General features: G+C 43.2%; 1 protein-coding gene across 3 annotated transcripts; it reads right to left on the bottom strand.

The window, feature by feature from the left end:
* Positions 1-3,015: 3,015 nt before the first annotated feature.
* On the bottom strand, positions 3,016-24,213 carry LOC132977154 (DDB1- and CUL4-associated factor 1-like). Of its 3 annotated transcripts, none has more exons than XM_061041586.1 (30): positions 24,047-24,213; positions 22,585-22,760; positions 22,421-22,497; positions 22,217-22,290; positions 21,568-21,681; positions 21,123-21,260; positions 19,819-20,448; positions 19,398-19,499; positions 17,696-17,854; positions 17,324-17,503; positions 17,086-17,195; positions 16,483-16,582; positions 16,215-16,384; positions 15,919-16,043; positions 15,755-15,831; positions 14,643-14,807; positions 14,389-14,544; positions 12,909-13,511; positions 11,603-11,880; positions 11,290-11,473; positions 10,387-10,469; positions 10,224-10,308; positions 9,879-10,112; positions 8,811-8,904; positions 8,616-8,720; positions 8,283-8,356; positions 8,079-8,168; positions 7,038-7,196; positions 6,642-6,774; positions 3,016-5,498 (listed from the first exon to the last, which is right to left on the bottom strand). In XM_061041586.1, the coding sequence occupies exons 2-30, from the start codon at positions 22,752-22,754 to the stop codon at positions 5,428-5,430; spliced, it is 4,740 nt and encodes a 1,579-aa protein (XP_060897569.1). In that variant the 5' UTR covers positions 22,755-22,760; positions 24,047-24,213; the 3' UTR covers positions 3,016-5,427. The 3 variants fall into 3 exon arrangements, with proteins under 3 accessions (XP_060897569.1, XP_060897572.1, XP_060897570.1); XM_061041589.1 differs by having other exon boundaries at positions 3,016-5,489; XM_061041587.1 differs by having other exon boundaries at positions 22,585-22,756.
* Between the last annotated feature and the right edge of the window lie 852 nt (positions 24,214-25,065).

The raw sequence follows: 25,065 nt of genomic DNA, 5'->3' as shown, positions 1-25,065 counted from the left end.
TAGTCTAGGTTAGTAGTAGCCTAGGTTAGTAGTAGCCTAGATTAGTAGTAGTCTAGATTAGTAGTAGTCTAGATTAGTAGTAGCCTAGGTTAGTAGTAGTCTAGGTTAGTAGTAGTCTAGGTTAGTAGTAGCCTAGGTTAGTAGTAGTCTAGGTTAGTAGTAGTCTAGGTTAGTAGTAGTCTAGGTTAGTAGTAGCCTAGGTTAGTAGTAGTCTAGGTTAGTAGTAGTCTAGGTTAGTAGTAGCCTAGGTTAGTAGTAGTCTAGGTTAGTAGTAGCCTAGATTAGTAGTAGTCTAGGTTAGAAGTAGCCTAGGTTAGTAGTAGCCTAGGTTAGAAGTAGCCTAGGTTAGTAGTAGCCTAGGTTAGTAGTAGCCTAGGTTATTAGTAGTCTAGGTTAGAAGTAGTCTGGGTTAGAAGTAGTCTGGGTTAGAAGTAGCCTGGGTTAGTAGTAGTCTAGGTTAGTAGTAGTCTAGATTAGTAGTAGTCTAGGTTAGTAGAAGTCTAGGTTAGTAGTAGTCTAGGTTAGTAGTAGTCTAGATTAGTAGTAGCCTAGGTTAGTAGTAGTCTAGGTTAGTAGTAGTCTAGATTAGTAGTAGCCTAGGTTAGTAGTAGTCTAGGTTAGTAGTAGTCTAGGTTAGTAGAAGTCTAGGTTAGTAGTAGTCTAGGTTAGTAGTAGTCTAGATTAGTAGTAGCCTAGGTTAGAAGTAGCCTAGGTTAGTAGTAGTCTGGGTTAGAAATAGTCTAGGTTAGAAGTAGCCTAAATTAGTAGTAGTCTGGGTTAGTAGTAGCCTAGGTTAGAAGTAGTCTAGATTAGTAGTAGTCTAGGTTAGTAGTAGCCTAGGTTAGAAGTAGTCTAGGTTAGAAGAAGCCTATAAAGTGTGCAGTGGACATATTTAACTAGGCTACAGTAGACAAAGTGCACTACCACCAGATGAGATAATTAATTGATACAGAAATAATAATAATAATAATAATAATATAATAATAATATAATAATAATAATAATAAATACTATTTTAACAGGTCTTTAATTAACTAATAGGCTACAATGCAACAACTATTCGGTTTCAGCTCCTCAAATAGGCTAGGTTAGCTTTAGGTTAGCTTTAGGTTAACTTTAGGTTAGCTTTAGGTTAGCTTTAGGTTAACTTTAGGTTAGCTTTAGGTTAACTTTAGGTTAACTTTAGGTTAGCTTTAGGTTAGCTTTAGGTTAGATTTAGGTTAGCCTACTGAGGCTCCATGTTAGATTAACTGTCTTTCACAAACTAGCCTTTACAAACTAATGCTAATGCTGGACTTTGTACTTATAAGGATTTTTACAACAATTTTATGATATTGTATTGACAGAATAATAAAGAACTGGTTAATTAATTATGAAACACTTTTCTGAAACGTGCTCGTTAGCCCACAAACTCAACTTAATAAGCTAGCTAATTAAAACATTAAAGAATGTTGAGATTTAACCGTTAGCATAATTAACTCAACAAATAACGTTTAGTATCGTTCAAAGTAAAAACCATGAGAAAAAGATTTCCTGGGGTTGTCTAGAGAAAAGTTAGCATTAAAAGGTCAGCATTATTTCATGTTAGATGGCTGAGATGTGTTTCTTTTGCTCTTTTGAAGTCTATTTCTCAACCGTAAATCCGTTTTGTAGAGAAGTCGAGCCGTTAATGTGGGCAGAGCGTTGCTAGGCAACCACTCACACTGGATTACCACAGGGCTAAAACATGTGGAGAAAAAGTTAACAATTAAAAATAAATACAGTAGATTTTGAAGGGAAAAAACAATCATAAATTATTTATTATTTAACTTCAAACACTATTGGATATCATTTTTATATTGGTAACTTGGGTCGGTCGGTGTCCACTTGTTAATAAGTCATCAACAGTTTTGACCACAGACTAGGGTTCTTACAGATGTTAGAGGCAAAATATTGGAAACACTAAAGGTAAAATGTTACACTTGTTCTTACCTGCAGAGGCAGACGGTAGGTAAGTGTTTCTCAAACAAAGAGGTCGAACAGACTGGTTTGTCATCCGGCTGGTCTAAAATGATCATTTACTTAATAAAGTAGGCCTACATCCAATATATGTCCATCAAGCCACGTCTCATGTGTAGGCCTAAACATATCACTGTATACTTAAATTCAAAATAAGTCATTTAAAGATAATTTCAGGGCTTCATCTCCTGGGAGAACCATCTTCATTTTAATAAAATGAGAAAGTATCCTGATAGTGAAATACCTACTTACCCACACTAGTTCATAGTTCAATACTGACCTCTAGTGGCTCATTTGGGTAACAAAACACACGAGAAAACATGCAAATCAATGAGAGGCTTCTGATTTTACAGGTTCTACATTTTTTTTGGACAAGCAGATCAGAGACAGAATCCAGGACTTACATTAGATGTTTGCAGATATGGATGCAGCTGGGCTTTTTTTTTCACTCTGTGCAAAATGGAATAGTTTTGTTTGATTATGATTTATTGTCTGCAGTTGTAACTGGTGGCAGACTTCATGAGAAATGTGATAATCGACCAAAATGTGATGTTAATAACAGAATTAGACTCTTGGGAGTAAAAACATTAAATACATTAAGATCAATTCCCTGGATTTACAACATTTATGTATTTCCAAACAAGGTAGCTTCATCACAACTGTCTCTACTTTTAGAACCAAACACAAAACCCTGAGCATCCTGATAGTTACTGTGTGTGTGTGTGTGTGTGATGACTTGTCATTGGTGGTATGTGCAGTATGTTTTTATTTGATGCTTGTTGGTGTTTGTTTGCCGTGCTGTGTCTCTGATGCATTGTATAGGGGGAGGTGGGCATGTTTTATTGATTTGATTTCTGGATCTTCTTCACACTTCTTGGAGTAAATGTTTGTTGTTTTGTGTTCCTGTGTTTTTTCCTCGATGTCGAGCACACTGAGCTTCACTGTAACTTAAGTTATACTATAGTTCTAATCAACTTTACAGCCATTGAGACACACGAGGCAAACGTCACAACAACAGAGAGAGAGAGGTCTTTTATTATCAAAGTTCAACTAATTATATACTGGTCATCTTTATTAACAATCACAACAATTCAAACGGCTGTAAATACAAAACAATCAGGTTGTAAAATGTAAAGTTTATGTCTCTGTTACGCTGCTGTGGCATGAAAAATAACCTTTTGACTTAAGGCAGATTGTTGGACGCAGTTACAAAAGAGATCATACAGCGACGCCCACAACCTCAGACAGGTGTGATATATAATATATACATCATACACCGGCTGTATTAATGACCCGTAATGAAGACACAGGACAAAGGTCGCCTGGTCACTGATGAGGTAAGCACTCTGTACAACAAACGTCATGTTCGAAACCTTAAAGCGGCTGATAGAGAAATTATTGCAGGACTATGAAATATATTAAAACATTTGAAAATGTTTGAACTACTGGTTTTATCAAAGTCAGATTTCACATGGACACTCTTACAAATCAAGCTACGTTAGAAGAAACAATCCCTGCAGAGTGTAATCACATAAATGTACTTTATGACAACTATTCCAATATTCTAGCTGGCCGACTTCATCAGCTGCTACAAACTCAAAAGAGGCGACCATTCCTCGTGCATAGTGAACGATTCAACACTAACAGCTCAGCCGCTCTGTTCAGCTTTTACTGTGATTTAGAGTTTCACTGAAAGCACACCAACATATTAAAGTTTTTCCAGATGTCTGAAAGGCTCGTTCTGTGCTTTCAGTCTTGACGACAGGCAGACGGTAAAAGCATCAATCACACAGAGAGCTCCTAACATTTCTCCCAAATATCTCTCATAAAAGCTTTAAACCTCCTCGTTGAGATGCACAAAAATAAATTAAACAAAAGTAAAAAATAACTTAAATTACAAAACTGAAAAATCCAAACTAAAATAAAACCCTTCCACATCGAGGTTTCCCTCAAAAATATTTTTGTGGGATTTCAGGGGTAATTCTAATTAATATTAAAGGTAACATATGATGCAAACATTTTTTTTCTAAAACTAATGTGTCCCTAGTTCGTCTACAAACTCCCCAATTATTAGAAAAGTCCATCCTCACCGTCTTTTTCCTGCTCCACTTTTCAGAAAATGTGTGCTCAAACAGGGGAGATTTTCCCTTCATGACATCACAAAGGGCAGTAGCCCCTCCCCCAGGTGGGTGACACTCCCACAGCTAGGTGTTTGTTCTGCCCTCTGAGTCTGCCTTCTCACCGTAAACAATAGGACATGGAGCGAGAAAGCACCGAGTACACCCAAGCCCTTCCAGAGAGGGGGCGTGGTCAGACACCGCTCATTTACATATTTAAAGGTACAGACACAGAAACAGCCTGTTCTGAGCAGGGCTGAAATAGAGGGGTTTATAGACATGATCAAATACAGGATCAGAGTGGATTTAGAACAAGAAACTTCACAGATATTTTGGGGAGCTCTTAGACTTATTGAAACTGGTTGGAGAGGAGGAGGATATGTCACCTTTAATGAAAACAACAGGCTCAAAATGAGCAAAGCAGCAGTGCATTGGATTGCACAGTTGCCGTTTAGACATCGTGCACATTAAGTATCTACTGCTTCCTAAAGAGGGCAGTTCAATTCTTTAAAAGTTTTTAATTTTCTGATTTGAACGGTAAAACAGAAGAAGTTTGTAAAATCTAATATAAGAGATTAGGGTGGAGGAGGAGCCAATCAGATCCATGAGCAGACGTAAAGATCAAGCTTGAAAAAATATAACTGGTGTCCAAAGTTTTAAAGGCGCCCGGCTGTTTCTGTGCTTCCTTACTGACTTTATTGAAATATCTGCCCTTTAACCATGAAACTTTAGAGTTCAACACCTTAATCCACTCTCAGAGGAAGTAAATGGATTCAGTCTTACAAACAGCGCATCTAGAGGATTCAAGAAAATCTAATATCACATCCAGGTGTTTATATTCTGCGCTTTAGATTTAACCTGAATGATTCATCAATGAGGACACAGGGGAACATATAATGAAAACTCCTCGACAGACGATCACGTTCCTCTGTTAGTCGAGAGGTCATGTGAGCTCAAGACTGTGAGAAAATGTTTTTGAGAACGTGAGAAACCTCTTCTGTCGAGCAGAGAAACAAATGTTAACGTCCGTTTCAAACGAGCTCAATCCTCCGACAGCTGAGTGAAGAGTCCGTTTATTCTCCTGAGCCCCATGAACTATGGGTAATCATTTATTTGCCGTCATTGTCGTCTCTCGTAAGTTCAGAACATAGAGAGTAAATCAGAGATATGTTTTGTCCTCCTCTGGGAAGCTTTAGTGCATAGCAGTGTATTCACAGTTTACTTGCCTGTTAAAGGATAAATGATGGTTAAAAAGAAAAGTCCACGTTGGCTTTCGTTTTGACAGAAGAGAGACGATCATTTCATCCCGGGGTCAGGGGGACGAGCTGCTGCTGTAAGCCCGAAGCAACTGAGACAAGTCGTCATCTGAGGGCTCTGGATACACTAAAACATGAGGACACACACACACACACACATGCGTATATACTGTCAGTGCAAGGCTTCATATAAAGTCCTCAGTGTTTATCTGCAGCATTCTGAAGCTAAAGCTAAAAAACTGCAGTTCCTCCAGCGGCCACTTGAGGCTTTCTCCAGTAGTGAGACTTCCTAACCTTACAGCAGAACGACACATTAACAGCCTGTTGTAAAGAAACTCAGTTCAGGTTCAGTTTTGAAAATATGACTGACTCATTCAGCTGTTCTTTGTGAGGCTTTGTTGCTTTAGTCACACCAGGCAATCCGTACCGTGGCTAAGCACGCGTCACCTTGAAAGTCCAGTTGGTTTGACTAGTGTGATCGCTCCGATCTGTGCTCGAGCTCGGTACACTTCCTCGGCCCTGGCTTGTGCTTGGGCACGGTACAGTTCATGCATGAGCACAAGCACACGACGTGGCCAGCCTTCATTGTCTGTATCTGACTAACATGACTCAACATAAGACTCAAAGTCAGTAAAGTAGCGGTCATGATCTCTGTGTTGTTCTCTGATGTGCAGACACAGACTCGACAGCGCGTCCCTTTTTTTTTTTCATTTGACTCCGTCTGTCATGTAAACTGAGCACGCATCATAACAACTTAAAGCCATGCATGTGTTGTGTTACGACGTTATGTATAAGAGGTAAGCGTGCTCAGGCTCGGTTAGTCCTGGAGCAGTGTGAGAGCAGACCAGCGGGGGGGAATGAGGAGGGGGGGGGCAATCATGCTTAAGCACGGTGCGGGACAAGTTTGCCTAGTGGGAGTGCACCCTTATAAGACTGCAGGCAACAAACATAAAGAAGATATAGTCCTCGACAATTGGCTGCATGTCACACCCCTCTCTGTCCTCCCCAACTTTCCTGTCTCTCTTGTCTTTTCGGTCGTCCAATCAATAAACAGAATTGGCCCCGGTAGTGGAATAAAAATAAAACATTTTTAGGATTGGGCTTTTATTCAACAGGACAGTGGACAGACAGGAAACCAGGTGGAGAGTATATATCAGTATATACGGCCGGCTGAACTGTGAGGTCACCTGTGCTCCAAAGTAGAATAATATTTATCAGCATTAAGCAGCCATTCTTCAATCTGTGTTTGTTTTTGTTTACTGATACTCACACATGTTTTCAAAGTCAAAAGTCACGCTCGATCCTTCATCACTTCTGTATGAATGGTCCGAGTCTTCAGAGTCGTCATCATCATTGTCATCACTGTTGTCGTTATCGCTGTTGCTGCCGAGAAGATCTGCAATCTGTGAAGACGAGTTTAAACAAACATTACTGCAGATCACTCACAGCCAAAACAAAAACTTACGACACTACAGGAAACATCTGGACTTGAAACTACACATCAATAAATGCTTTACAATCATCTAGATTATTGATTTTAGTAAGAATAACACAAACAAAGATCTAAAGAGGAGGAAACGACGTCAGGAAAAGCAAAGGACACACTGAGTTTTCTGCTGCTCAGCTGAAACTAAAGACCACGGCTGTGGTTTGTTTAATCACTTACCTCCTCGTCTGTGGGAGAGGGCGACTCGTCCCCGTCTTCTTCTGCGTTTTCGTCATTCACCATTTCGTCTATGAGCCGGTCGGTGTCCAGATCGTCATCATCGTCATCATCATCGTCATCTTCATCTGTGTCCGAGGAGTCATCGTCCTGGTCTTCATCCTGGAGGAGCAAAAATAGAGAAGAGCCAAACATTAATGAATTTAGAATTATTTGTTTATATTATTGTTAATTCAGGCTTATTTTGGTTTTACATTTTGTTAATTGATTTGGGGGCATTATTTTTCCCACTTGGGGGCGGAGCCGCGGCGTATCGGCAGTGTAATGTAAGTTGATTAAGGGTGAGAGTGAGAGTGGGGAAGCGGAACAGTTTTTTGACTGCAAAGGGGCTTAGGATAAACGTGATATAGCGATCTGATTTGTTTATTTTATTTTGTGAAGTTTAGTTTTTGCTGAAAAGTTTTCTATTAATAAATGTAGCTCATAAGTTGACTTTGGATCCGCGGTGGCCTTTTGTTTTTATTTGATAGCGTGTTAAACCCGCTCAGCAATGGCTTACCTAATTGATTTTGTTTGAAGCCATCACAATGTGCATAAAGAATAAATCATAAACCACGTTAAAGCCCTGTGTCCACCTAGAGTTTTTTTTTTTTTTCGAGCTCCAGCGTCTTTTTTTCGGTTGTCTTTAATCAGAAGAAAACGGCCGTCTGGAGAAAAAGCGCTGCGCCTTTTTCCGAGCGCTCCGCCATTTTTTTGTACGGCCACTCCAAGCACTCAAGTTGAAAATCTTTCAACTTTTCAGAAAGGCGCTGTTGTAGTCACCAGCGCTCTTTTCCAAATGTAACATGTTTCCCCGTAGTTTAGCCGCCTAGAGACTGTGGGTACTGTGTCTTCTACCCACATCCTCCTCGTGTCCGTGTTGCCAACTCATCACTGGAACGCAGTCAACTCAGATGTGAGGTCATTCCGAGCTCGGACATCTGACTTCAGAGGTCAGAGGTCAACAGAACAAAGACCTAACACCTGCAGCTCCGTGCGTCTCACCTGATCGTCGTCGTCTCCCTCTTCTGCCAGCTTCTGTCGTCCCACCTCGTACAGACGACACACCGTGTCCAAGCTCACCGTGTCCTGATTCTACAGAGAGAAAAACACAGACGATGTTGAAGAGTGTCTGTGGTTTCAAACGTGACTCCTCCTCTTACATGATACAGACTAAACACAAAGATCTTTGAAGTGCTGATGGAGTACCTCGATGACAGCCAGGTAGCAGTCTTTGCTGTCTGTACACAAGTCAAAGATGTTCTTCTTCACATCCACGGTCGCTGAAAATCACAGAACACAAAGTTAAAACTGAGGAAAAGAACTAAATCACTGAGCTCATTCAAACCAAATCAAATCCCCTCAGACTGGAGGAGATAAAATCCATCACACAAACGCGTCACAATGAAGTTTACTGTTAAAAAAAAGATAAACAATAATGCAACATGTGCCTCATTTACATACAACGCTTCACTCAAACTAAAATGTACTGAAGTCAAACGATAAGCTCTAAGTCTGATACAAACAGGAAGTGCTCCTAACCAATTGGCTTGTAGTCCGTGGCGTCAAAGGTCCTGAAGGACGAGCCGAAGGGACTCTTGATCTGCTCGTCCATGGCGTCATCCTCGTCGTCCGCCTGCAGCATCGCTGTGGGAGACAAACCAGGACATGATGTGACTCCCTGTGTGTCATTGTGTCAGTGATTTAATGTAAGGGATGAAAATAAGCAGCTCGTACCTCCATACATGATGGTGGCGTTGCTGTTGAAGACCAGTCTGCACTGGTCCAGAGCAGGGACGGTGTGAAGGAGGTGGAAGGTCCTCAGGTCCCACTGTAAACCGTCAAGGCCCACAACAACAGAACAACATGGAAATATCCAAACTGCTCCCTTCACCTCTTTATCTAACAGTTAAAATGAATATCACAACTATTGTTCATTTCCATTCAAAACTCAAGCGCATGACTAACGACGAAGTGGGACGAGTTGTTTCCATTAAATCAGGAGGTGAGGTTAAAGGGTTAATATGTGATTTTTCACACTTCAATGTAATATAAATCAAGTATCTCCTCTGAAAATAACTCTGTGAGTCATGACTGTCTACAATGGGTGTAACACCCGAGTCCCACTGTCTGTGATGTTTTCAGAGTTTTCAGAGTCCTATCTTCACTTTGTTTACATCGCCCGGACGGCCGGCTGACTCCTCCCCTCGTGTATAAAAGTTGTTTAATTGAGGGACTAGAGAAAAGAAGAATAACATACTGTACTCACTGCTTAACTGTGTTTCTAGATCACGCTCATTTCAGGTAAATTTACATGCAGTGTGAAGATACGAGCAGAATAAAGATCGCTAGCATTAGCATGCTAACACAACAACGCAGCGCGAGTTGTTTTGGTTTCATGCTGGTGCTCAAGGGCGACATCTGCTGGATCAAAAAAAAAAATCGCATATAAAGCCTTTAATATGAATAAAGAAACAGATGTATCAGTGTTATTCTACTCTACAGCACCACCGGGCAGCTGCTTGATCTGCTCAGTGGTCAATTAATGCACCCGGCAAAAGATTAAGATCTGCGTATCTGCTGCAGAGGACTCCGGGCTGACGGAGCTGAGACGGAGCTCAGCAGAGCCAGTGGAAGCACACACATTCAGCTCGAGACGCGTCTGGTGGAATTTAGGGGCGAGTGAAATTATAAAGATCCAACGTGCGTGTTTAAATGTCTCAACACGGCAGCCTTAACAAAACAAGCTGCCGAGCGATTCACTGCAGATAATTCATATAAAAAAGCATCAGGATGAGAGGATACGATCTCAGTGTTGACGATGACCTCCAGGCCGTTGGGATGGAAAACCCCGCTGATGTTCATGTTGAACTTGTCAAACTTGTGGATAGCCATAGACGCCCGCACGTCCCACAGAACGCCGTCGTTCAGCACCAGGTCGTCCGTGGGGCTGAAGGTGGCACAGTTCCTCTTGTAGTTATTGGCCAGGGCGGGGTCGTTCAGGGTGAGCGTCTTCTGACCCGTCTGGATGTCATAGATCTGAAACATCGTCATAAGGAAAGATCAGAGAAAAGAATGTCCGACCGTTTTGTATTTAAAAGAACGGAGAAATCAAGAGAAATCAAGAGTGTGCTGAGTGGGGGAACATACGTGTGCGACTTGGTCCTTGGTGCCGATGACTCTGTCCTGAGAGAGTTTACTGAACTCCACGTAGTGATCGTCTACAAACGAGTGCCTGAGAGAGAAACCAAAGTCTTTAACAGGTCACAGCTCATAACGTCTAACACTGTGAGTGTGTGAGAGAGAGTTTTACTTTCTGCTGAAGACGCTGTCCACACTCCACAGAGCAGACAGAGGTTCACTCCAAGGAGCCGAGGTGAGGAGCAACTTTCCATCCTGGAAAAACACAAAAAGGATTTAATAAACTTCTTTTCACTTGGATGATCTGTTATCTACTGTCCTTACTATATCATCAGACATTAAGTGCTGACTTCTCTTTCAACAGTGTAGCAGCCAATATGTCCTCCTTACATCAGGACTTTCAGATAAAACGCGGTAAGCTCTGCATGCCGCTCTCAAACTCATTCATTGTCTATTTGCTGAAGTTAAAAATCTGTACAATCACTTCTATCTGAACCACTTCTCTTGCCCGCTTCCATCGCTGCAACACCTGTTGGTTTGACCTGATAACTGCTCTCATATCTGGCAAACCGAGGGGCATCCAAAACGGCCGTGTGGTGGGGGTAGCCTTAAAAGCGCCTACCTTCTCCGGTCCAAACAAATCCAGAGCATTCAGGAGCAGAATCTAAAGTTAGAAGGAGGACATACTGGCTGCTGCATTGTTGTCAGAGAAGCCAGCACTTCAACATGTTTCCTTAATGATCAGATAGTAAGATACCTTTATCATTGAATTTCTGCAAAAGTTTCTTCTATTTCTCAATGCCATAAGAGCTCTCGCTGTACAGAAACAAGCAGAATGATTGTGAATGTCCCTAAAAAGCTCCATGAAGACACAAGGAGCCCTTTAAATATTCACATTCAAAACATTGAAAGCAAACGTCCTTCAAATATTGATGTTTTTTATTCTTAAAAAAGGCTAACGTGTTTTAATAAGAAGGCCAAATCACTTGGTATTATTCTATTTGTTCCCAACTTGTCACCCATCGCCCCACAGGTGTTATATAATGTGTGTGTGTGTGTGTGTGTGTGAACGTACCCTGGAGGGTTCGAGGTGTGTGATGGCTGATATGTGGCAGGTGTAGCTCGCCTCCTCCTGTCCAGAGAAGACGTTATAAAACTTGAGGTGACCCGAGTAGGTTCCCAGAATCAGGAAACGCTCGCGGGCTGAGAAGGCACAACAGGTGAAACCGCCCTCGTGGAAGATCGACATCGGACGAAACCTGGACAAAGATTTCAGAGTGTAGGTTGGGAGACATTTTAAATGTCTTGTAATAAATTGAAAACACTAAAAAAGAGGCTCCTTGAAACGTAACATGGTTCTGGAGCTGAAGTGTTTGTCTCTTCATTACCTGCTAAATATGAGATGTCGATCCAGACACCCTCTGTCCACACCTCCGTATTTGGGGTACAGCACCCTGCTGCCGAGGCGGGCGGTGAAGTTGGGCGACGCCTGCCTCCTTTGTTTGGGCTCGGGGCAGCGGTGCGGGGTGAAGAGGGAGAAGGGGGGGCATGTGGTGACGGGGTTGGGGCAGCGGGCGTGTTGTTCCCTCAGGTACTCGGTGATGATGCTGTCGAGGGACGGGGGGGACGGGAGGTGGCGCTCCAGCTGCTTCTTCATGGCCGGAGTCTGGGGAGTAAGGTTTTTGATAGATTGATACTTTTGGATATCACGATGAAGCAATACAGTCTCTGTTATTTTACTGATGATAAAACATGACAGTGAAGCGTAAAAACGACAGGAGCAAAGGGGAGGAGGGAGTCCTTCAGAGGGTCCTGCACAACTGTTGAATTGCAAAAAGATGTTGCCAACAATTGTGTTCACATATACATATATATATCTAGAAGCCAAAGATCCTCGGTCGCACAGTTAAGATCTGGTATTCTCCCTCTGGCCGTTGAAGTCGGTCGATTCAAAAAACAGACTTTGTGAGATGTGTGAGTTGGACGAAGTTGAAACGGAGTCCCATTTTCTTTTGCATTGTACAAAATCTGATGATTTAATAGAATTATTGTTTCATCAGTTTCAAGAAAAATCTGAAATATTGGGGCGGACAGATGTGCAGAAACTGGAATGGCTGTTTAAGTTTGATGTGTTTAAACTTGATAGGATATTCTGTTTAATTAGTTTGACTTTCTCTTTTTGTTTCTTGAGAATGAATATAGCTTACCTAGTGCACTCTGATCCGGGAACTTTTTTAATTTATGGTGTCATGTAAGCCGGGGCATATGGAAGTAGGGCTGGAAAATATATTGAGTTTTTAAGATATATTGATATATTTTATTAACAATATTGTTAATATGGATATAGTTTATGTTGCATTAAAATAACGTTACAGAGGTGCCAGGTCACCTTTTTCTCATCTCACTGATGACTGACTGTCTGTCCCTCTTCACCCTGCTCCTCCTCTCTCTCTCTTTTATTGAATTTAAGGAACATTTTTATTTTATAATATTACTTTTTAAATTCACAAACAGGTAGTTTATTTTCCATGTGTTTTCACTGTTAATAAAATACATACCCATACATATCGAGTATCGCCATTCAGCTAATCAATATTGAGATATGAGTTTTGGTCCATATCTCCCAGCCCTATGTGGTATGTATGACACAATAATAAAATAAAAAACTAAAACTATAATAAAACAATAACTGACCTGAATGAAAGCCCCGTGGTCAGACTTCTGTTTCAAAGCCCTGAGTTTTTTTCCTGAGTTGCATGGGGTCGCTTGTCGTTCCCGCGTGAACAAAATGCGTCCGAGCAGAGGTGAAGCCTGTCCCTGAGGTGACGAGTGACAGGACGGGTGAGGAGGAGGGGGAGGGGGGAGCATGGCAGACGAGGAGGAGCACGGGGCGTGAGGAAGGACAGGGGAGCGATAGGGAGTGGTGGAGGAGGCTGCAGCGGAGGACGCCGGAGAGGATCCCCGAGGTAACCTGCATGTCCTTGGGATGAGTGCGGAGGCGGGAGGCGTGACACAGGAGGAGGAGTTAACGGGTAAGTTGGCCTCCTTAACGAGCGTGTTCGCTGTGTCGCTCAGCCCTTTGGTCACCAGGTGGTTTCTGATCAGGATGAGAAGCTCCTTCTCAGAGAAGGTGATCCGTGATTGGGCGACCACGTTGGCCTTCTGCAGACGAGCCAGCGAGACGTCCGTACCCATGAGGAGGGGCTTTCCCGACACTCGCTCCGTCAGCTCAGCGGCGTATCTGCAGAAACGGACGTGCTCGCTCCGTTTGTCCTGCAGCACCGGCTCCTTCATCAGCTGGGGAGGAAGGAGTAAAACATGAGTACTTTTTTTGTTCTTGAGAAGTGAGGGCAAAATCCCTCTGTTTTATTTTTTAGGGGGCTTTTATCCCTTTATTAGATAAGGCAGTGGATAGAGTTGTAAACCAGAGAGAGAGAGAGAGAGAGAGAAAGAGAGAGAGAGAGAGAGAGAAAGAGAGAGAGAGAAAGAGAGAGAGAGAAAGAGACAGAGGGAGAGCGAGAGAGAAAGAGACAGAGAGAGCGAGAAAGAGAGAAAGAGAGAGAGAGAGACAGAGAGAGAGAGACAGAGAGAGAGCGAGAGAGAAAGAGACAGAGAGAGAGCGAGAGAGAAAGAGAGAGAGAGAAAGAGAGAGAGACAGAGAGAGAGCGAGAGAGAAAGAGAGAGAAACAGAGAGAGAGCAAGAGAGAAAGAGAGAGAGACAGAGAGAGAGCGAGAGAGAAAGAGAGAGAGAGAGCGAGAGAAAGAGAGAGAGCAAGAGAGAAAGAGAGAGAGAGACAGAGAGAGAGCGAGAGAGAAAGAGAGAGAGAGACAGAGCGAGAGAGAAAGAGAGAGAGAGAGCGAGAGAGAGAGCGAGAGAAAGAGAGAGAGAAAGACAGAGAGAGACAGACAGAGAGCGAGAGAGAAAGAGAGAGACAGAGAGAGAGAGAGTGAGAGCGAGAAAGAGAGAGTGAGAGCGAGAGAGAGAGATAGAGAAAGGGGAATGAATGATATGTGGGAAAAGAGCCACAGGTCAGACTTGAACCCTGGCTGCTTGCTTGCAGGACTGATCTGAGGTCAGAGATCTGATCTGAGGTCAGAGATCTGATCTGAGGTCAGAGATCTGATCTGAGGTCAGAGATCTGATCTGAGGTCAGAGATCTGATCTGGTGCTCACCTGTTGGATGTGGCTGCTGGTGAAGAGCGGCAGTTTGCTGATGATTTGCCTGATCGCTGAGCTGCGGGAGAGTCCAACCAGAGCTTTACAGGCCAGAGCTCGAATCAGGTCGGCGTCTGTGATCGGCATCTTCACGGACAGCAGAGACAGAAGCACCTGGAGGAGACAGACAGGTGAAAGTGTGGGACGGTCATGGGCACAGTGGCACTTTGAAGGTTAAACATTGAATCATGTCATTTCTCTCACATTCTTACCTTAATGCCGTTGTTGTTCTGCACCACCTGCCACATGTGGACCAGCACTCTGTTGTGGGGGGCGGGCGGCTGTTTGAGGTGGAGGGACGGCCTAAGGGGGGTGACAGTGAAAGCCCCCGCTGTGTTCATGCTCTGGTCTGGGGCGCACACACAGTTTATTATGACCTGGAGCGAGACAGAGGAGAGGACAGGAGGGGAGTCAGCCATTAGCCCGTTTCAGGTGTGTGATATCTACATCCCTGTGATTAGGAAAGAAGGGATCCCCCCTCTGCACTGTCTTCAGAGGAAGTAACAGAGGCCTTAGAGGGGGCGAAGCGGGGCGGCAGAGCCAGCGACGGACAGCAGAGCTTTGTGTGTGTGTGTGTGTCTGATTGTGTGTCTATGTTGAGCTCCCACTCTGCTTCCGCAACGAGCTAAGGCAACGTGGATTCACAGACCGGGTCACCAATATCACACCGTTGTTGCAGAATCAATATGAAAGTCTTAAAGTCTTTATATGTGATTTTTTGATCCAGCAGATGTCGCCCTTGAGCACCAGCATGAAACCAAAACAACTTGCGCTGCATTGTTGTGTTAGCATGCTAATGCTAGCGATCTTTATTATGCTCGTATCTTCACACTGCATGTAAATTTACCTGAAATGAGCGTGATCTAGAAACACAGTTAATCAGTGAGTACAGTATGTTATTCTTCTTTTCTCTAGTCCCTCAAGTAAACAACTTTTATACACGAGGGGAGGAGTTAGCCGGCCGTCCTGGCGATGTAAACAAAGTGAAGATAGGACTCTGAAAACTCTGAAAACATCACAGACAGTGGGACTCGGGTGTTACACCCATTGTAGACAGTCATGACTCAGAGTTATTTTCAGAGGATATTTCAGAGTTATTTTCAGTGTGAACAATCACAGATAAAGACTTTAAATCTATCAGGTGAAACAGACGCTGACGAGTGATTCAATGGAGGATGTGCTTTACTTCATTCTCAATCATCCCATCTAAACAAAACACGCAGTATACGCAGTAAGTGTGAAAAATCACATATAAAGCCTTTAAAGTGTAACAACAGTGGAGCTTAGTAACGGTGCCCTATGAAAAGGGCTACCATCTTCTTACCTGTAGAGAAGACTTCTGGATTTCAGCGTCATTGACAAACACCTCGCCCTCTGCAACACCCAGGATGATGCTCATACCTGCAGCCGGTAGGAGAGAGACACCGATGTACACGAGGAGGAAAGAGATCTGAAGGACTGAAAGTGAAAACACAGAGATCTACTGACCCACAGTGGAAACGGGAGAATTGGTTTCATCCAGGACCTCCACAGTGTCCGCCAGCACCAACTGAACTTTGGGAACCAGCACCAACATGGCCAGGATGTCCAGAGCGTACCGCACTGTGTCACTCCTGGATAGAGAGTAAAGGTACAAAATCAGAGAGACAGAAACTTAAGTAAAGGGATGGACCTGGACCCCCCTGTCATAACATCAGGCCCCCCAACACTTTGGGAATCCCTGCCTTAACGAGTCACCAAGTTATGATTCTCACTAACTACTGAAAGTGTGCATGTGACTTTACCTGCCGTAGTAAGTCCTCCAGTCACAGGCTAATGATATCAGCTGCAGCATTAAAGGGACACAGGACATTTTGTAGAAAGCCTCCACTGGCTCCCAGTACAGCTGAGGAGGACCACAGTCGATGAGGAACTCCATCATCTCGATAAACTGCTCTCTGGTGTACGTGTATGCCTGGATACAGGAACACACACACATACATACACACAGGGTTTAAATGTAAGAAGCTGAACATGCTGTGCAAATGGTATCCTGATTATTACACCACATACCTTGTAAAATGGCTGCTGGGGAACAGTGGTACCTCCCTCCGATGTGTGCAGGGACTGTTTTACTTGTTCAGTTTTAACTGCAAGGTGAGCCTCGAAGTACCTGAACAAAGAGAATCAAAAACAAACTGTAATCAGTCCACGCTTTTTGTAATGAGTATGAATTCATTGGTGCTCAGAGATGTTTACAGCTACAGGTATAATGAGTGGGTCTATGATGCAGTGAGCAACTGTAAGCAACCTACGAGATTAGACATGTTAGTTAGCAAATAAGTCGTCTTTATTTTTCTGGTGCCTTCAGAAACCAGCCTTACCAGATGCTGTGCTGCATAGTGCTAATTTAAGACAAGAAAATACCCCCAAAAAGATGTAAATAAACTTGGAGCATTTAATGCAGCTGTTTTGATTTGACTATAAAGTATAAATGCGTGTCAGCTGCTTAACAACACAAAAGGTAGAGGACCAATGATTGATCCCTGGGGTACACCACGATGTCAGCCAAGCAGCTGGGGAGACAGTGACCATCTATCATGTATTTGTAAAATACAAAGTATTTTTTTGTCACATCCACTCATCAACTATACACACATCTATCCATGGTAGTACCTGCGCAGGGCCATGCAGGTGTGTTTGGCTATCTGCCGGCTGGAGAAAACAAAGTCATCACCCAATACGGAGCCTCTGTGCTCGATGTCAAGGATCTCTAAAGTACTGATCTACAGGGAGACAAGGAAACCCGTTAAGATACATTAACAGTTATAACAACAGTAAGAGTACATTTAAAAACACCATGCTCCACGTTGGAACTATTAGCTCGATGTATGTAAAAAAATTTGGTGCTGACCAAGTTGACGAGTCTGCGCAGGCCATCCTGGTGGTCGAACAGCTGCAGCACCGCTCTGAAGGAGAATGAAATGGAGAAAAACATGGTGGCGTGGCAGACGCCTGAAGCGTGAGATGATTCCAGCAGCCACAGAGCGTAGGCCACCATGCCTAACAGCACGCCGTCCTGGAGGGTGCACACCTACAAGGACACAAAAACAGGGGGGGTAAAGGACGGGGAATCATCCGCTCAGTCCAACGTCATCCTCGATCAGTAAAATCAAACTTTGAACACATTATTATTAAAGCTTCAGAAGCAGCTTAAATGAAAACAAATCTAAATCTCGTCATGCATTCAAACCAGCTGTGTGCGTCTCTCTGCTGTCTACCATACCCTCTCCAGAGCATCCTGATTGTACGCCAGGTAGTACAGGCAGAGTGAGACTCCAGTGGCTGCCATCGAAGGCCTCGGGATCTCCAGAAGTTTCTGCACTCCTCCGTGAGCGATGAACTGTGCTGCGAACTTCTTGTGGAGGAGCAGCGAGGCGAGATACTGAGAAGAGAGGAAGAGGGTGAGACTCTTTGATTCAACTCTTAAAACAGCATGTCACAACAATGATAGAAGTTTGCTTAAGGAGTTCACAGACTGTTTTTGGATTTTATAACGGCTTATTTTTAGGCTTTTATTTTAGGCATTTATTGAGATATAGGACATAGATATAGAAGCCAAAGGTCGGATCCAAATCTGGGGCTCCCGCCCAGAGGACCATGGCCTTTGAACACGGGGCGCACACACCATGAACAGAGGCTGCTTTTCAAGATCTGCAGATTCCCTGAAAACCATGTAAACCCCTTCATCTGGGGTATCACCTTTGAAAAATGGGCAGTTCTGTGGTATAAAGGTAAGACATCACTGACTAAAGTTTGACAAAATGTAATCTTAGTCTAGCTCAACACAGCCCCACCCACAAGAGTTTATCTTATCCCTCACACACAGACGTGCTCCTCTACGGGGAGGAGCTGGACGTCTGAGTGACTGAAGAATGAGGAAGATCAAAGACTACACGGCTTCATCATTACATAACAAACTGGATTTACAAAACAAGTGAAGGGATTGATTTGTAAAGGAAAACTGAAGCGTTATTTGTAGAACCTTAACCGAAACCTTAACCAAAAACTCAGTACACAGAATCTTAAGCTTTCTTGTCTCCCATTCCCCTGCTGGCCTGCACTCACACTGCTCCAGATTACCTCTTGTACAAAACGTCGTAATACAACACATGTATGGCTTTACAAGATCATGAAGCATGCTCAGTTTACAACACAAGAAGACTCAAAAATACAAAAAAAGAAAAGGGGCGCGCAGTTGAGGCTGTGTCCGCACACTGGAGAACAACACAGAGAACATGACAGCTGCGTTACTGACTTTGTGTCTTATTTTGAGTCATGTTGGTCAGATACAGACAGAACACTCTGGGATTTCTCCATAATGAAGGTGGGATTGAGTATACCTGATGTTCACGTTGTTTACCTGTGCTTGTGCTTGTGCATGAACTGATGCACACCTCTTCCATCAGTGCAAGGGCCAAAGAGGTGTACCGTGTTTGAGCTCGGATTGGAGCACTCAAACCAGTCAAACGAACTGGACTTTGAAGGTGAAGCGTGCTTAGGCAAGGATAGCTTAGATTGAGTACGCCCTAATACGGGTATTTTTTTTTTACCAGAATTCACTGTGACATCACAAGGAGAGCACATTTGAAACGGAGCATTTTCCTCTGTGTTGTAAGACTTATGCAGACCACAAACAAAGGACTGGATGGATTTATTTCACATGTTGTGGGTCAGTAGACTCTCAGGTTACACAAATATATTCTCAAAATATTTTTCAGAATATGTCCCGTTAAATTTCCAACAGTTTGACCCTCGGGCAGTGAGAATAAGAATTGATGTGGCCCACGTGGCAATCAAAGCTGCCCACCTGGATCTAACTGAATATGTGACCTTTTTTCCTCTAAGATAATAAAATTAAAGTTAATAATAAAGGCACGTTCTCATGTCTTTGTGTTTTTGGTGGCTTTCGAGGACATCGGTCTTACCAGAAGTGCATCATAGGTGAGCTGCACGTTTTTGGTCCTCTTCAGGTCTATGTAGTTCAACAGTAAGGAGCGGGTGTCGAGCTGCATGAAGACAGCCAGCAGCTGCAGGGGAGACGAAGATAAGAATGCAATAACATGTTCAACACTGCAAACACAGGAGCATTTGTGAGAAATGGACAAATATGGAGACTTGCAATTTAGCTCCAAAGTTGCTATTTCTGTATGTGCTTGTAATGTTTTAAAGGTAGAGTTTTGTAGCTTTGTCCGAATAAATAAAATACAGACTTATGAAAAAGTAAAGTTGCTCCATTGTCCCTTCTGGGCCTCCGTACATGTGTGCTGGTGACTGCAGAGACTCTGTCCTCTGACTGGATTTTACTATCAGTAAATGATTCTGGGTGGGGAGTGGGAGTGGTCTCACCTCCTGGTAATCTCCGAGCGGTGTCAAATACTGCAGGATGAGCCTCTGCTCCATGGCCGGGCTCAGTGGTGACAAGCAGTAGTCTGAGCCAATCACCATGGAGCTCATCTCGGACCAGGAGGAGCTGCCGGTTGGCTGGTCTCTGGGTTCCATTCCCTCCTCCTCCTCCTCGGTCATGTTGGAGGAGGTGAAGTTGAGTTTCTGCTCCTTCCTCCCGTTCTCCTTCACCGCTCGATTCCTCCCTCCTCCTCCTCCTCCTCCTCCTCCTCCTCCTCCCTCTCCCTGCCTGTCCTCCGTCTCCTTCGAGGTGGACTCCTGGCTTGCTTGATAAACAAAGCCTGGAAGCAGTCGGGTGGAGCTGGGTCCACTCCTGCTGTTCTTCACGGCCGAGCCGAGCTGTGACAGAGGTTTGGAACACTTGGACGCCGACCTTCTGCTCTCTCCGTCTCTCTCGCTTCTCTCTTCCTCCGCTCCCTCGTCCTCCCTCTCTGGCTTTTCATGCCTTTCTGTTGAGATGTTTGAGGTTTGAGGAGAGTCCTGAGGTAGATTCTGGAGTGCCTTTTTGGGATTAGAGTGACTCTTTGCCTCTTCACTTTGCAGCTCGTGCAGGCGCTGAATCATGAGCGGTACCTGGATGTTCAGAGAAGAAACATGAAGAGGTTTTCAAGATCGTTGGAGGAAATCATGACTAATGCAAAAAACTAAAATCACAGCTACATCCTTCTATTTAACTATTTTTTCTTTGCATCAAGCAAGTTATCGGAAAATGTAAATTTAACTTAAAAACACATAATTCTTTGTGATATATGGTTTCCAAAACTTCTGAAGTTTCACTTTTTTCCATCTTGTTGGATTTCACACAGTTTTAGCTCTACACACAGAAAGTATGCAGAAATGTTCCCAGTGGATGTTTCATTTTTCCATCATGCAGAATCAGATAAAACTGGACTTTGGAGGCAGATAACTCAGTAAAAGTAGTTGAAAATAAAACCTGTAACATTATATTTCAGTTGGACTCAAGTGTTCTTGTTTTTTATACATTTTACGCGGTCTGAACAGAACTTCATCTTTTAGTTTTCTTAACCCACAAACACCCCTGAATACTGTACAATCAGGTTGCACGAGCACATCATGGTGAGCTGACTGAGCAGACTAAGACTTTATGGAGTCAACGGCGTTCGTTCACCGGGTCAGTAAAACTAAAACTAAATGAAGGTTTCCTGTTTGTTGTTAGAAGTTAAAGTTGTGATGAGCAAACCGGCAGGAAAGTAAAGTGAAAGACGAGACGCGTGTGTGAGACCCACCAGCTGAGCGTTTTGTTCTCGGTAGCCGACCGCCACTTCCTGGTCGCTCATGGCTCTGGCGAGGAGGCCCGTGCTGTAGACGCACAGCGGTCGCTCTGCTTCACGAGCCCAGGTGAACAACGTCTCCACCAGACCTTCCTGTAACACACACACACACACACACACACACACAGGTCTGATTTATTCAGGGGTTGTCATAGAAACAATAACTAATACCTGGTAATATTTATCTTTAAATCTCTACTTTAGTAAAACTCTAATTTAAAAACACTTTAAACAGATTTCTTTACGTTGAAATAAGTCACCTTCCTGGGATGATTGATATCTTGAGTTTAAAAGTTGAAATAGAAACCAATAACTCTGTCTCTGCTGTTAATCACATTATTTCTACACTTCCAGCTCTGAGATCTGCTGAAATAACTCCCACAACTTTCTAAAGTTTGACCTTCTCCTGGAAGACGACCGAGGTCTCCACGCCCGGCATGATGTTCTGGAGCAGCCGACAGGCGGCCGTGTTCAGACTCAGCTCTCTGCTGGTCATGATGTACGTGTCCAACAGCTGGAAAACAAACAGAGAACACCTTCAGCTTCCTGTCTTCACCATCACAGATCACAAAGACACCGGCACAGACACAGTTTTAAACATCTTAAATGGAAAGTTTATTGTTAGTTTCTTCTTTCATTCTTATATTTGAAAAAAAAAGAGCGCCGGTGACGTCAACAGCACCTTTCTGAAAAGTTTAAAAATGTTCAATTTAGGCGCTCAATAAATCTGATTGGTTGAAAAAATATCTGAAATTTTGGTCACGATGTTCATGAAGGAGTTGGTGGTGGGTCTATCTCCCAGTCACCTCTGTATATGTTTATCATATAGTAAGAAGTGTAAACGTCATGTCTGAGTCTGACATGTTTTTACTTTAATCTCGTGTGTTCATACTCAGAATACATTCACACCATTACAACCTCCAAAAGGTCCAAAAATAAACAATCTGCTGTTTGTCTTTAAAGACAGACGCAGATTATCAGATAAAAATCTAAACTCATCCGTCAAAGCCGGACTTCACAAACCACATCACAAAAACGAGAGTCCTCACCGCGTTGGCGAATTCATCGTTCTGAAAGATCGTCTTCAGGAGCTGCCCGAGCACGCAGCCGGGGTTAGCTCGAACTGAAGAATAAAAACACAGCAGTCAGAAACTCAAGGAAACACGGCCTGGGAAATAAAGAGTTTAAAACACAAACAAACAATGAATCAAGTTTAAAAAAAGATTTAATGTTGAGAGTAAACCGACTCTGACCTGGATGGCGATCGTCAAACGGATCGGGGTCTTCTTTGAAGTACATTTCTGTGTTGCGTTCGATCAGCTCAGAAACTCTGCAGAAAGATGAGACAAGGTCACCTCCTCGATAAACAGGAAGCACAGATTTATACGTCTTATCCGATAAAACAAACACTGCTCACTTAGTCAGGACGGACACCAGCTGCTCCGTGGTGCCGGTCTCTACTTCCTCCCATTCGTCCAGCAGCTTTCTGAGCTCCTCTTTAGGATGAATGTCCGCGGTAGCAGCCGGGGCGGACGACACGGTGGCGGACGACGGGACGCCTGAAGGTTCTTCTTCTGGGGAAGACATTTCTGCCTGACACACAGAGGAGAATTCAACACAGAACTTTTCTGTAAATCTGAATTTGAAGGGACAGAAAACGTCTTTCTCCTACACTAACGAGTTTAAGAGTTTGGTACAAGTGGAAAAGAAAACGTTAATGACATGTTGTCTGACATGTTCAAAATCCAGACGTCTTTATAGCCGTTTAAAAAGAACAGCAACGCAGAGTGAAAAGCTGCTGATCTCAGAGAAGGATAAGGGGCAATAATATTTCAATATGGGGTTCATATTTTCAGTCAGGGAGAAAGTCGTCGTAGTGTTTTGCTGAGTTGATAATGTGAAGATTCACTGCACAGGGACAACCTTTGTAAACCTTTACAGAGAAGGAACCACAGGAGGTTTAGTGTCTCTCAGGGGAACCAGGGGAACTTCAGGGATCTCCCCCTCTCTCTCTAAAAGCACGCTGAGGCTGTTACTCCTGATTCTCTGCCTGATCATAACTGGACGTTTAAGTGATGAACGCTTCAACATGTTAATAACAAAAAACTTCACCAGGTTGAAACCATTTTGGGGAGATCCAGAATGTGACAGAAAGGCCCCCCGCCAAGTTGTTTAATAACTCTGCAAATCCCCCACTCAAAATAAACATTTTCTCCTTTGCTCTGCTTTTATTTTGAAAGTTAGTTTTCAGCCCTGTTTCCGCCGGTTTGGTTCATTAAAGGTATTTACTGTGGTTTAAAATGTGTCAGGTCAGCCCTTAGGGGGGGGCCTCCTATTGGCCCGGGGCCCCCAGCTGTTCCCTGCTGTTGATAAGCAGCACCTGTGACCGTGAATTGTCCTGCGAGGTAGACAAATCTCGACGTAACACCGGCCTCACGTCACTCCTCTCTGTTCTGTTAAATCGACTCGTCGTTTGGTCCGTTTTGTTTCCTAACACTTGGCAGTTGTTGGCTGGATGTCGAGACATCCTGGAGCGAGCTGTGTGAGAAGCTACACGGAGAGTGAGAGAGTTTAAAAGGCGTGTTTGTGAGACGGTAACAGGTGTCTCCTCTGCTCGGGACAGCTGCTCTGCTAACGCGGCAACAAGGTGACAGTTAGCAAACTTAGCTTCATTTCCTTCAGTCAAACAGCTTCCTAAGCTTTATTTATATTTAACTACAACCTCTCCCCCTTTAAATGACATAACTGTGAACACGTGTGTTTATAAATGAGAAGAAGAGAGAGCAGCAGCAGCAGCATGTTGACAGTCGGTCGCCTCATGTCAAACACAAACAGCTTCAGCAGCTAGCGGCTAGTTTTTAATTTAAATAACCACTCACCGGGATGAAGAAGCTCCCTCTGCGACGAGCCGTCACTTCAGGACGCCTTTCTGTTCAGACTCTGCTCGTTAGGATCAATGAAACAACGCTGACATTCACCGTTAGAGAAATAAAAAGTTTCACGTTTATTTTCAAACTTCTCCCGGCGGCTGCGCGCTACGTCACCGAATGAGTCGATGTTAGATGACGACATAGCCCGACTTCCGGATGGGACTTGTAGTTCGACATCGCAACGAGTAGGATTTCTTTGATTTCCAGAGTAAAGATTCACAAAATGTGGATATATTACTTATTTTCTTTTAGTCTAATTTCTCAGACAATGAATAATGATTAATTTCATCCTGATTTAAGCTAAATATTACAAATGATCCTCCGTTTGTACTTTTAAAACTACAGATTTGAAAACTAATTTAACCTCTACAAAAAAAAAATATTCTAAATCTCTCAAATGAGAAATTGATATGGAATTGAATTGTGGTCAGACAGATTTTTTTCGCTTATGCAATTCAAGAAAAAAGTTGATATTTCGGGAACAAAGTTGAAATACAATTTTGGGAAAATTTGAGCAGTCTTGACATACTTCAATTTCTACATTTCTACTTCTTCTCAAAGTTCAGAATGAAAAACCTCCTCCTCATATTGTAATTTATTCCTCATGTCTGGCCCTAATCCTCTTCCGTACTCATCCTAATTTTAGCTAAATATTACTTAAATAAAGTGAAATGGCTTTACAAATTATCCTGTTTATAGTTTTAAAACTACAGATTTGAAAACAGTTATCCTCTGTTAAAAAATCTAACCCTCACAAATAAGAAACTGACAAACAAAATGACTGTACTTTATTTAGAAATGTAAATGGTTATCACCTCCTGTTTGTGTTTTTTCTGTTATTTGATACTGATATTTGTTGTATGTTGTTTATTTCCCGTTTTTATACCTGTGTTTATTTGTGTTGCTGCACTACAGCAGAGTGTAGATGTGTAGTCAGGGGCATGTCTGGACTTTTTGTACTGGGGTGG

Source organism: Labrus mixtus, chromosome 7 (assembly GCF_963584025.1).
Source record: "Labrus mixtus chromosome 7, fLabMix1.1, whole genome shotgun sequence".
NCBI lineage: Eukaryota > Metazoa > Chordata > Actinopteri > Labriformes > Labridae > Labrus > Labrus mixtus.
The sequence above is the reverse complement of the archived record's forward strand: the minus strand, read 5'-3'. Positions and strand labels throughout refer to the sequence as shown.